The 13,144-nt window shown below is 35.8% G+C and overlaps 1 protein-coding gene across 1 annotated transcript in view; it reads right to left on the reverse strand.

The window, feature by feature from the left end:
• The window catches only part of NSUN7 (NOP2/Sun RNA methyltransferase family member 7), a 100,492-nt gene that overhangs the window by 65,561 nt on the left and 21,787 nt on the right, over nucleotides 1–13,144 (reverse strand). The window contains exons 4-6 of the mRNA XM_044680566.1: nucleotides 6,655–6,807; nucleotides 5,918–6,101; nucleotides 3,701–3,911 (exon numbers count right to left, since the gene is read on the reverse strand). Coding sequence (XP_044536501.1) covers nucleotides 3,701–3,911; nucleotides 5,918–6,101; nucleotides 6,655–6,807 — 548 coding nt within the window. The remainder of the gene's footprint in view (nucleotides 1–3,700; nucleotides 3,912–5,917; nucleotides 6,102–6,654; nucleotides 6,808–13,144) is intronic.

The following is a 13,144-nucleotide window of genomic DNA, read 5'->3' on the forward strand; positions in this document are numbered from 1 at the left end:
CCATTTTAGAGGATAATCAGATGTCTGGGATACAAAATAGATGCATATCAGGAGCAAGCTGGGCGTTGCCTATCTGTGCTCATCAGGAATGAAGGGATAAGCCAGAGAGGATCTTCTCTTAATCAAAGTCACCTTCCCTTTACACCACAGGAATGCAAGGAAAAATGAGTCTTTCATGTACTCTCTAACTGGACTCATAATCTGGGGTGTTGGAGTGTTTAGGGGAAGCCTATACCCCCATATCACTCAGGACAGGATGAAGAAGCCCAATGCAACCAGGTTGGAAATGAAGAGATGGCTGATCTGGATGCCTTCCTTATAATAAAGGTCCTGGGAGGGGCAAAGAGCTTGGAGTACAACAATGCAGAAGGCAAAAGATAAGAGATTTACAACCAACCATAATTTATCCAGAATAGCCGAGTATATAACTTTATAGGGGGAAATGAGGATCTTTAATAAAATAAATATTTCTGCTCAGGGAGCTGGAGGGAAGGAGGAAGGGAGACAATTTGGATCTTATTACTTCAGAAAAAGTTATGTAGAAATTTATTACATGTAATTGGTAAAAAATAATAAATAATAAAATAAAATAAAAGATTTCCAAGCAGTCCTGATGAAAATGCAAAGGCTAAACAGAAACAACAAAAAAAAGAAAAAGAAAAAGTTAAAAATGTGGAAACAATCATAAGGGAATAAGCAAGAATGACAAAGTTTACATTTTAATAAGGAAAAATTATACGAGTGTCCCCTCAGAACTCTATAATAATCAAGGATCATAGAATTAGTATGAGACATAGGAACTGGGAGTGTTTTTTAATTTTTTTTGGTAATCTTTTCAAAAAGGAACAGGATGTGCAAAGAAATAGATAGTAGAATGGGGGAAGAGGAAGGAAGACTATACAAACAAGGTGGAAAGTTGAGAGGAGTTGGGGACAAAAAATTCATTTTCATTTGAACTAGTTGAAGAAAGGAAGAATACACACACAAAGTTGGTAAAAGAAATACATTTCACTCAAAAAGGAAACATGAAGGAAAGGGGAAAGAGGGAATAAAAGGAAGTATAGGTTATGGGAGAGGTTCATCCTAATCAAAACAAATTCTAATTATCCAAGATATATAAATAGCTAAGGAAAAAGAAAGAAAAAATATGAATATGTCATTGGGCTCTGGTCAAAGAGAAAGAAGAGGGGGCAGGGGAGCAGAAGGAAATTGTATCACACTTGGAGCTATGGTGTTCAGCATACTCCTCTCTCACCACACTCTTCTTCATATAGAGGGGACAGGAAACTCATAAACTCAATGACTAGCCATGATTCCAGAAAGCTCATAATGAAACATACAGCACACCTCCAGAGAAAGTTGATGGACAAAAAGTAAACACTTAGATATACATATTTTTGGATATTCCCAGTGTGAGAATTTACTTTGTTTTACAATGCATATTTGTAGCAAGGATTTTGTTTTTAATTTCTTTTTCAGATGAGAAGGGAGAATTTTGGTCAATTGAAAAAATTAAAGAAAGGGTTTTTTTGTTTTTTTTTTTAATGAAGGTATGGCTGAACATGGCTAAGATTAAAAGGGAGATAGTTAACTGAAAAAAGCTTTGCAACAAATTCCTCTAACAAATGTCTCATTTCCAGATATATGAAGAAATGATTCAAATGAATGAGTGAGTCATTTCACCAATTGATAAAGGGAACAAAGAATATGAAAAAGCAATTTTCAGAGAAAGAAATTCAAGCTATTTGTAGCCATATTTTTTAAGTGCTCCAAATCACTAATAGAGATATGCAAATTAAAGCAATTCTGAAGTTCCACCTCACCCCATGGATTGGAAGAAGGAAGGAAGGAAGGAAGGAAGGAAGGAAGGAAGGAAGGAAGGAAGGAAGGAAGGAAGGAAGGAAGGAAGGAAGGAAGGAAGGAAGGAAGATGACTAATGTTACAGATGCTTGTTATTTTTTTTTTCAATGTTCTTACCTCCTCAATTTACATTTGAAGAATCAGGCCCAGAAACATGAAGTGTTTAGTTGCATGGGTAGTAAATAATCCAGAATTTGCAGCCAGGTCCTCTTGACTCTAAATCCAATATGCTTTCCATTTTAATACTATTCTACCTTATACTTGATTCTAGGTAATCTCTGAAATTTGTTCCAGTTCTCAAATTAATTGATTCATTAAAGTTTGATTTTAATTTTTGTTCTTGGGGCAAGATAAACATTATTTTGACCACAAGAAATCTATTAACTAAATTGTTTCCATATAGATAAGGATAAAGGAAGGAAGGGAAAAACAAGATACTTTTACATTTGGAAATTAAGTAAGGATTTTTAGAAGCATTTGCTTTTTAGAGATAAAGATATAAAATTCTCTTCAAAAAAGCAGAAACCAAATAGTAATTAATTTTTCATAGAAATTCTGCATTAAAAGGGTCATTTAGTCCAATCTGTAACAAGATGCCCAAAGACTAATCAAACAACTTTCACTTGAAGACTCCCTAGAACTGTGATGGCAAACCTATGGCACACAGAGACCTCTCTGTGGGCACAGGTGCCACTGCCACCAGAGTTAGTTACTAGAAAGGCAGAGGGATTTGGGCAGAGCTGCTCCCTACCCCTCTGCCCAGCAGCCCAATGGAAGCACTTATTCCCTCCCCTGAGTAGAGTGCTCAGGTCACTCCCCTCCTTTTCTCCCTCTCCTGTCTGAGGTAAGGGGGTGGGGGGCAGGGCATGGCACCCAGTGCAGGGGGAGGGGAAGGAGGTAGGGCATGGCACCCAGTGCAGGGGGAGGGGAGGGAGGCAGGGCAGAGCACTCAGTGTCTAAAAGGTTCTAAAAGCTTTGCCATAACTGCCCTAGAGTCTTATACTCATTACCTCCTACTGAAGCTATCCATTCTATGTTTGAATAGCCCTAATTGTTAGGAAGTTTCTCTTTACATTAAAAAAAAAAAAAATTTTGCCCCTCTTCAGTTTCTCCTGCTTCTGCCAACTTGAACCAAGCATAAATAGTCTTATAATTTTTCTTCTCTCTGATTCAAATATTTGAAAACAGCTATCATATCCTCCTGAAATATTCTTCTCCAGGATAAATATTCCCAGTTCTTTCAACTAACCCTCTACAGTTCCTCCAACAATCCGTTTGGCCTTTTCTGGATCTGTCTAAGCTTCTCAATGTCTTTCCTAAAATGTAATTTCTAGAAGTACAGGAACATTGCCTCCCTTACTCTGAAAACTATACCTCTTTCAATGCAGTATACAATTGGATAGCTTTGTTATATTTGTAATCTAAAAGCTTTGGTTCTACTGCTGATTATGTTACTTGTGACCCAATCACTTAATCTCAATTTTTCTGTTTCTTCATTCATTTAATGGTAAGAATGCCAACCAATCTACTTTAATGGCTTGTGGTGAGAATCAAAAATAGATTAAAAGGTAAGCATTTAATTTTTTAATGTTATATAAATGTAAGACATTTATTCATGTTGTTTCTCATGTCAAAGCATAAAAATTCTAACCTGTAATTCAACTAAAATTAACAAAATTCTACTACAAGAACTATCTTATATGCCAACATACAGATAAGCAGAAAGATGCTTTTAAGAGTGCTTTATAAAGAAAAAAAATGTAAATACATTAAAATAAATTTTCATGTCCAAAATGTAAGAAGGCGCTTAACTCCAAACAAACTGATGTCTGATACCTACTTTTACATCCCATATTTGTAAAAAGCTCCTTCATTTCAGATTCCTTAGCTTGTGATTTTATTCCGCACACATATATTTTTGAGGTACTTTGATTCGTTAGTGTTGACATATGAGCAACAGTGTACCAGGAACCCATGTTAACCAGTAAGATGTCATCATCCATATTCAGCAAGGTCTTTACAGAATGGACAGCAAGGCTTCGAGATTTGTCCTACATAGGAACAAACAGTGCTATTAGAAATCACAAAATATATGATTCAAATTATTTATTTGTTCTACATTAGTAGACATACTATTAACTTTGTATTTTAGTTTGTATTTAGCCAAAGTAGTCTAAATAGGTAACAAATCTAGTTGATAAATATAGAACACTGAACTTAATTTACTTAAAACATGCATATTGGAGTTTGTCTTTCACATTATAAAAAAAGACAAAATGTGTAGGACCTAACTTAACATATTGCAAAAATGTCCAATCATTATAAAAAAGAGTCTTCATCTTCATTGCTATAGAAACTAATCAACCACAGGAGCCCATATCCCGATCACACTCTATTGTCATCTTTGGTGCCATAGCTCAGGGATGCCCTGGGTTCAAGGAGCACAGAGCAAGGAGGTTGGGGCTCAGAAATAATAAGTCCTAGGAAGGCTACAACTATAGATTATATAGGCTTTTGCTTGCTAGCCTAAAGATTTAATGAGTGGCTACCACAGTACCTGGCAAAAGTAGATGCTTAATACTTGATTAACTGGTTATCCATTGTTGTTTCCATAGGAAAAATATATTGAGTTCCAAAACACTGACTTACAAATGAACTTTTGGAACACAAATCATTTATAAGTTAGGGTTTCTTTTGGCTATAATCTAGAGATAAGGATTGTAGTAAGGACAAGACCTCTAATTACATTATTATAACCCAGATGAAGAAAGCAATGCAGGTCAGGATATTCTCTGCAGTTTATAGTATTAGAGAGTTGCCTAGAAAACGGAGAGATTAAATTACTTTTCCAGGCCCCAAAGCTTTGTGTCAGAGTCAGAGCTTGACCTAGGTCTTCTTGGCTCTAAGAAGAGCTTTCTAAGTACTCAGTCATTCTGCCTCATTTAATTTCTACTTAATCTTTTGATAATGAAATGTTAATCAAAATGTTAAAGTTAAGTTTTGGAATTTAATTTCCTGCAGAATTCAGTTGTTAGTTGCGGCATAAATGGCATTTAAGCTTCAATGTCTTTTTCAGAAAGTTGTGATCTTTGGACATTCAGAGATCACTTAGTATACAGATTTCCCAAGGTAAGCTTCTTAACCCAAATTAAGTTAACCCATTCCCACATGCCAGTGTCAACTGGGTTTTTGGGAGCCCCAAGTTTGCCTTTGTCCCTTGGGAACTTGCCTTTAGGGGAAGTCCCAAACTGACCACCTTGTCTTAGACTGAACAAGGGATCAACAAGTGTCTATTAAGTGTCCTGGGTAGGAGTGATAAAAATGCTCAAATCCTCAATCACCCTTTTTGTCTTAGAAGTTTCCCCCACTGTATCAGAGATCCTTTCCCAAGAAGACCAACACCTGGCAGGAACCATCCTTTTTGTATCCATTGTAAGTTAGGCCACTCCCTGATACCCCAGCCTCTAGTTACAGCCTCTTTCCCAAGCCTGCTTATAATCCACCAGTGTATATTTGCTGTACTATATTCCCCAAAAGGTATATAAGTCCCCAAGTTCTATTATTCTTGGGAAAGTTATCTTTGGTGGTGATTCTCTCAGAGAGACTGTCTCCAGAGCCCCAAAGTTTTGACTCTGTGTGATATTTAGTGCTGAACTCTGTGTGATAGCTGAATATTAAGGACTTGTCTCTTTTCCTGATTAAAGATTTGGTTTTATGACTACTTTAGTGGTTCTGTGTTTTTCCAAGGTGACACCAGTAACACAAGTCATGGTGACAAAGAAAGAAAAGTAATTTCTATCCTACTTCACAAGGGATTGAGTTTTAGTAAATTTTGGGGGTGCTGGGTTAAATTATATTGAAATTAAAATTACAGAAATCTGTAAATCCTCCTGATGATCCATAAGAAGGAAGAATAGGAAGTCAGCATTGTACATTTACTATTTTGATAGGATATAATGTTGAGGCACAAGACCATGAGGAAGTTATATTAAGGGAAAACATTAGGACTATTCAACTTATTAATAAGGAGAATCTTTAAAAGCAAATGTTAGCTCACCTGAAATAAAAGTTTATACTCTGTGCAAAGTTCTATATTAAGAAGTTCATTTTTAAGATGAGATGGGAAAATTAAGACATCACTGCAATGTTGGTCCATACAAAAGGATTTACAGTCAAGGTCAAATGCGGATTTGACTCTAATAAATCCTTCTTTCATCAAATCTTCACAAATATCTTCAGGGCTGTTGATACAACATTCAGTTATTTATTCTGATCACAATTACAATAGGTGAAATTAAACACAAATTGAACATTACCTCATTTTTACTTTATTAATATGGAAAATAGTCAATATCACTCAAGAAATCTAATTTGGACAATATAAAGAATATTCTTATAGGTAACTATTGCAATTTTGCAGGGTTTAGCCTGCTTCAGGGTATAAAAGGATTGATATAATTGTCTTAGAATTAAGATCTCAAATTAACCAGGAATAAGATTTAAAATACAAATTAAGATTACATTTATTTTATACAAATATTCTCCATCAGTAAAAGTTGAAGATTATCTCAAATTTAAACTTAGTTTACTTTTTATGTTTTACCATAAAGAAAGTATATGGGGGGATTGGTACTGGCTGGATCTGTGATTTCATTGGTATAGGCAACTACCATATGAGGAAACTTCCTTCTACCAGCACAAGTTGCCACTTTCTCTGCAACTTAGTCTTAGAGAGTTGCCAGGAGAAGTGAAGTGACTTGCACGTGAGGAAAGTATATTATCTGAAATACTCACCTGATTTTGCAAGTATTTATCCAAGCATAAAGTGGCAAAGTAGAAGCTCTTTGTTCCTGTTTTCTAACAGTTTCTGGTAGAATGTGGTAAATTGAAAGAGCATCATGTTTAATTCGACATCTTGCCAGAGCTGCAGCCAATTTTGTTTTAAAACTAAAAATATAAAATCCACTTTTTACTGAAAATTGTACTTAAGATACAGGGCTAGCAACCCCCAATAAAAATGTTAATAAGTTCCACTCCAAATTTTGAAATAGAAAATCTAATAACCCTACTCATTTTCCTGTTCTCCCTCTCATAATATCTACCCCTTTGTCTTATGTCTCTCTGCATCTCCCTAAGTCTCTTTTTCACTCTTAATTTCTGGTATAGACATCAACATTATAGTCTTAAGGCTTAATAACTTGCATGTACCTGATTCTGGCCTTCCCTTTTCCTAACAATCCCCTAAATAACAATGCCTAAAGACAAAGAAACAAAAAAGTTTAAACAGTATCCTAAAAATTCCAAACCTAAAAAAAGGATGTCTTATTTTAAAAGCCCAAATTATGATGAGATAACCTAGGCCAGTGTTGGTGAACATTTTTGAGATCATGTGCCCAAAATGCACTTTCAAGCTGCCTGTGAGCCACCCCTCCTCCAGAGGAAGGAAGTGCTTGCATTCAGCAGCTGGGCAGAGGAGCGAGGCATATGAAAAATGTCATATGAAATAGCATATGAAAAGCACTATGGAGAGGGAGCTCAGAGCAGTCCTCTCCTGCATGTCTGGGCACATGGGCCATTGCTTCACATCATGACACAGACTTAGTCTATATATTTCTAAAGTGATGGATGTCTGTCCAGGACAAATTACACAGTATTCAGTATATATTAGACAGCACCCCTCTGACATTTTTGCATAATTCAAATATGATTTAGAGGAATAATAAAGACACCTTGAATACAGCAGGGGGAAATCACAAAACAAAGGGGGCAATAAGCCCTGAGAGTTCGCAGAAAGAGGATGGAGTGGGGAGAAGAGTTGTTGCTAAGCATCTGTCGTAGTCCTACCCAAGGTTCTTCAGGGATAGAGATAGTAAAAAGTAAGATAGTATAAAGAGGTTGTAAATTAATTTTGGAAGTGCTCATTTTTATCAGTTATCTCAATTTCTCTTTCTCCTAGCAAATGCCTCCCCCTAAGGTTAATTCAATCACTTAATTCAATATACCACTAAAGATACCCAATCCCCCACCCTGAAGCATAAAATCCTCCAAAAACATGGGATCAAAGGCTGCCACTTCTGGAAAAGGCTTCTATCACAACAAAATTAGATTGTTTGGGTTCTTTTGTCTGAGAGTTATATAATACCACAGTAAGAGATGCTACTACATATTAAACTGCTGTAATTCAAAGAATAATGATAACTGGTCAGGATTTTTCATCCATAAAGGTAGCTGCTACTATGTATTTTACATTGAGAGCTCCTCCTGCTCAGCAGAGCCCATATTTAATTCTTACTATATGTCAAGTCACTGGAAATGTTAAGTCTTGAGGAAAAACATCTACTACTACTAGCCCCAGGAAATTATAGGGGAAAAACTATAAACACTTTTTCCACGTTTTTGTTTGGGTAATTTTTTTTCCTTCTTCCTGAAAATTTTTAAAGTTTAGAATTTATATTTTAAAACACTGGTAAATAAAATATTCATATGATAAAGTATTCAGATGTTGCTTGCTGGCCTTCAATCTGTATAATTAGAAATGGTATTAATAAATAACTTGATAAATAATATTATTTGTTTATTTATATTATATACATTAATAAATACTAATCATTTAATTGTTTGTTATTAATTATTTATTATTGATTATTTATGGTTGTTTATGATTGTTTATATTATGTATTAATAATAACTTGAAGCAAAAAGGAAAGTAAAAAGCTAGAGCAAAGAGGGAGCCAACCCAGCCTCACACACAGGAAAGAGAGAGAGAGAGAGGCAGAGTTACAACTACATACAAACAACATAAGCACACAACATGGTGGAGAGAGGAAAGGAATTTGGGGAAATACTAAAGGAATTCTGGGGAATGTAGTCCTGGGGCACAACATTTTCTAATTATATGAATCCTTCAAATAATTCATTAAATTAGAAAACTTGAGCCTTTTATATGTAATTCTCAGCAGTATGAGCTTTTTATTATTCCTCTCTCTCAAGGACCAACAGCAACACAGAAGAACTAGAGCAGCACAATACAATATAAATAATTATCTTTGGTATTTCAGGATCTAAGAGTTAAGCCCTAGCTCAGTTCATTTACTATGAATATGACTTTAGGCAATTTCAACTTCCAGGAGGCTCAGTTTCCTTAATTTGCAAGGTTAAGAAATTGAACCAGTAGCTCTAAAGTCCCTTTCTATCCTAGTGCCAATTTGTTTAAATTCAAAATATGCAACTGTTTTAGAATGAATTGAGTATTTTCATACTCATTCAAACTATGTAACAGGGAAGAAAATTTTTCAACCTATAAAAAGCATTGTAACCAGCAGAGAGCAGAAACACCTGCCATGACAGATACAGAAAGAACGCACATAAATCTTTTCAAGGAGCATAACTTTTGAAGCAAAGAAGAGAACCAGTCTAGGAACTGACCCCCAGAACTAACCACAATTCACCCAGAAACACCCAAAAGAAGATTCCCTGAAGAGACTCACAGCTGTCACCCTTACACCCTTATTTCCTACATGTGGTGCTTCAACCATTGCCCTCTGAGTCTGAGCTCTCTCTTCCCATGAGTACTGTATATTTGTGGGAGAGTATAACTAGGGTATTTGGAGGTGGTGGGAATACAATCTTTTGTAGCTACTATTTTTTACCATACCATAGTAGGAAAAGCCTTTGTAAAGAACAAATTGTGCCTACTGGCTGATTCTTTTTTTTTTTTAACAAAAGTTATTAGCAAGGCATTCAGAATAAATGGGTCAATGGATTCCCGAGTCAATTCAAAGAGTACAAATACAGAGTGTAGCAGATTTTTATACATAAAAAAACAATTAATCAAATAAGACTAAATAATTATAATAAAGCCAATTAACCAGGATGCAAACCAGTATACAAAATCAAGTAATCCAATTTCTAATTAGAGGAAAGACAAGTGGCTACTACTATCCAAGTTAGGAGGAGGAAGAATAAGTTTCAGGCTCTTCTATTCATAAAATGAAAAAGTGCTGATTGACTGAATCTTCCTGCATATGTGAAACAATAGATGGTTTATATAATCTAGTTTCCCATGGATGAATAAAGAGAAACAACAAAATGGAGAATACATGTGGCAATACAAGATGGAAACAGTGTTCATGAGATAGCATCTGATTGGCTTTTTTTTAAAAAACACTTATTAATATTTATTTTTTAGAAAAGTTAACATGGTTACATGCTTCATGCTCCTACTTTCCCCTTCACCCCCCAAGCTCCCCCCACCCACGGCCAATGCACATTTCCACTGGTTTTAACATATGTCATTGATCAAGACCTATTTCCAAATTGTTGTTAGTTGCATTGGTGTGGGGGTTTCGAGTCCACATCCCCAATCATGTCCACCTCGACCCATGTGTTCAAGCAGTTGTTTTTCTTCTGTTTCCTCTCCTACAGTCCTTCCTCTGAATGTGGGCAGTGTTCTTTATCATAGATCCCTCAGAATTGTCCTGGATCACTGCATTGCTGCTAGTACATAAGTCCATTACATTCTATTTTACCACAGTGTATCAGTCTCTGTGTACAATGTTCTTCTGGCTCTGCTCCTTTCACTCTGCATCAGTTCCTGGAGGTCTCTCCAGTTCATATGGAATTCCTCCAGTTTATTATTCTTTTGAGCGCAATAGTATGCCATCACCAGCATATACCACAATTTGTTCAGCCATTCCCCAATTGAAGGGCATACCCTCATTTTCCAGTTTTTTGCCCCCACAAAAAGCACGGCTATAAATATTTTTGTACAAGTCTGTTTATCTATGATCTCTTTGGGGGTACAAACCCAACAGTGGTATGGCTGGATCAAATAGGAAGGCACAGGAGTACAAGCTAATGAGCAAGAGTAGTAGGAGCAACTGCCCATAAAGTATTGTATAGCCTGATATAACCGCTGCCTTCTGGGATGCACCAACCTTCAGGTGAAGGTTAGAACAAGCCAGAGAGGACGCTATTCATAGCAGCCTTATTTTTAAAAATACATTTCAATGAGCAAGACCCACTGAATTGAACAGAAGGAAGAAATGAAAGCAGGATCACATTTGGGAAATTTGGTTACATTTTCAAAGGATCCCAAGCTACTCAATGTCACAAAAGCCCATCTCTGGGACACCAGACACTCATTCTTCATTTGATCTTAAATATCTACCCAATGGAGAACACCATAGTCTAAGAATCAATTGCAACAAAAAGGAGCATAAGCAACACAATACAAATAATAACTAGCACTTGAGAAATGTATAAAAGACATCAAGGCCATGTATTATTTAAAAAGGAAGTAGGCTAATTAATAGTGTGAGGGGAAATGGTAAGCCTAAGCACTAATATTGATATCCATGAAATAATGAAAGAACTAGCAAAATAATTCTATCATATAGGCACCTCCTTAATGGAATATCTATAATGAAATGCAGAATCATCATTGCAAAATGAGAGGGCATGATTAGGCTACAATGTGTACCAGTAAATACATGAAAGGTTCATATCAATGGGTTATAGCTCTATCAAAAGGCTTAAATTATAACTGAATTCCAATTAATTTAATGTGTTGTTATAGTCATACATAGCTTTAACAATCAGGCACAGGAATTACTTATTGCTCAGACCATTACTAAATTTGCATATATTATCATCTATTTTATATTAAACATTTAAATTTTATCCCCTCAACAAAATTACGAGACCAACTTATAGCATATGGTAACATTTTCTACCACAAGTTTTTTTGAAAGGAAAAAAATTAAATACTGTCAAATGAAACATGAACTTCCAAATGTCATTAGCATAAACAAACATATCCTTATATAAAAGTAATATGCTACAAACATAAAAAATCCTTCCTAAGTAGAACCACAACTATTAAAAATTGTTTTCCATTATTCTTGATCTTAAAAGTGGTATGGCATAGTAGATAAAATACATTGTCAGAAAGACCTGGATTTTTATCTCATATCAGCATTTATAAGTTGCATATCCCTTAGAAAATCATTTAACCTCTGTGGGGCTCAGTTTCTTCATAAGTAAAATGATGGAATTGATTAATAAATCAACTTATAGTGCCTACTGTGAAAGGGAATTCTTTATTCTCTTTGTCTATTTTGAGTTAACACTTGGTTAACACTAACTTAAGTACCCCTACTTAGTATTTCACCAGAAGTGTGAATCAGACTTTCTTTTAGTACCCCACTTGGTATCTCACCAGACACTAAGTAAGAGTGTTTGCAAGTCATTTGCTAAAGTGGGTAACAACTCAAGTCAGGAAATTACGAATCCTTTTGATTCTTAAGAGTTTACACCTCCAGAGGATAAGAAATAGATCCTGCAAGACACTGCTCACCCTGGGCAGTGCTAAAAAATTTGAAAGCTGTGATTGGCCTCTGTGAAGAGGGGAAGGGACAAGAAGTCACTATAAAAGCCCTGAAATTCTGAGGCTAGAGGTGGGCTTCAGGAATCATCCTTGTCTTTAACAGGTCTTTGTCTTCAGCTCTTCAGCTTGAACTGCCTCTTGGAAGGAACTTGGCTTTCCTTTCTTGACTTCTGGAGAGAGATTAATTCTGGTCAAGGGTTAACAAGTCATGCCAGGCTGAGTCAAACAATGGAGCAATATATATTTTTTAATTTTATTTTTTAGAAAAAAAATTGTTTTCCATGGATACATGATTCATGTTATTACTCTCTCCCCCCAACAACCTCCCCTCCATAACCAACACACATTTCCACTGGATTCTTCATGTGTCCTCAATCAAGACCTATTTCCATATTATTGATAGTTGTACTAGGGTGGTCGTTTCGAGTCTACATCTCCAATCATGTCCGCCTCAACCCATGTGTTCAAGTGGTTGTTTTTCTTCTGTGTTTCCACTCTTTTAGTTCTTCCTCTGAATGTTGGTAGCATTCTTTTCCATAAATCTCTCAGAATTGTCCTGGATCCTTACATTGCTGCTAGTACAGAAGTCCATTACATTCGATTGTACCATAGTGTATCAGTCTTTGTGTTCAATGTTCTCCTGGTTCTTCTCCTTTCACTCTGCATCAATTCCTGGAGGTTGTTCCAGTTCACATGGAATTCATTCCTCCAGTTTATTTTTCCTTTGAGCACAATAGTATTCCATTACCAACATATACCACAATTTGTTCAGCCATTCCCTAAGGGCATACCCTCATATTCCAGTTTTTTGCCACTACAAAAAGCACGGCTATAAATATTTTTGTACATGTCTTTTTCCTATGATCTCTTTAGGGTACAAACCCATCAATGGTATGG

This window comes from Gracilinanus agilis, chromosome 6 (assembly GCF_016433145.1).
Source record: "Gracilinanus agilis isolate LMUSP501 chromosome 6, AgileGrace, whole genome shotgun sequence".
NCBI classification, from domain to species: Eukaryota; Metazoa; Chordata; class Mammalia; order Didelphimorphia; family Didelphidae; genus Gracilinanus; species Gracilinanus agilis.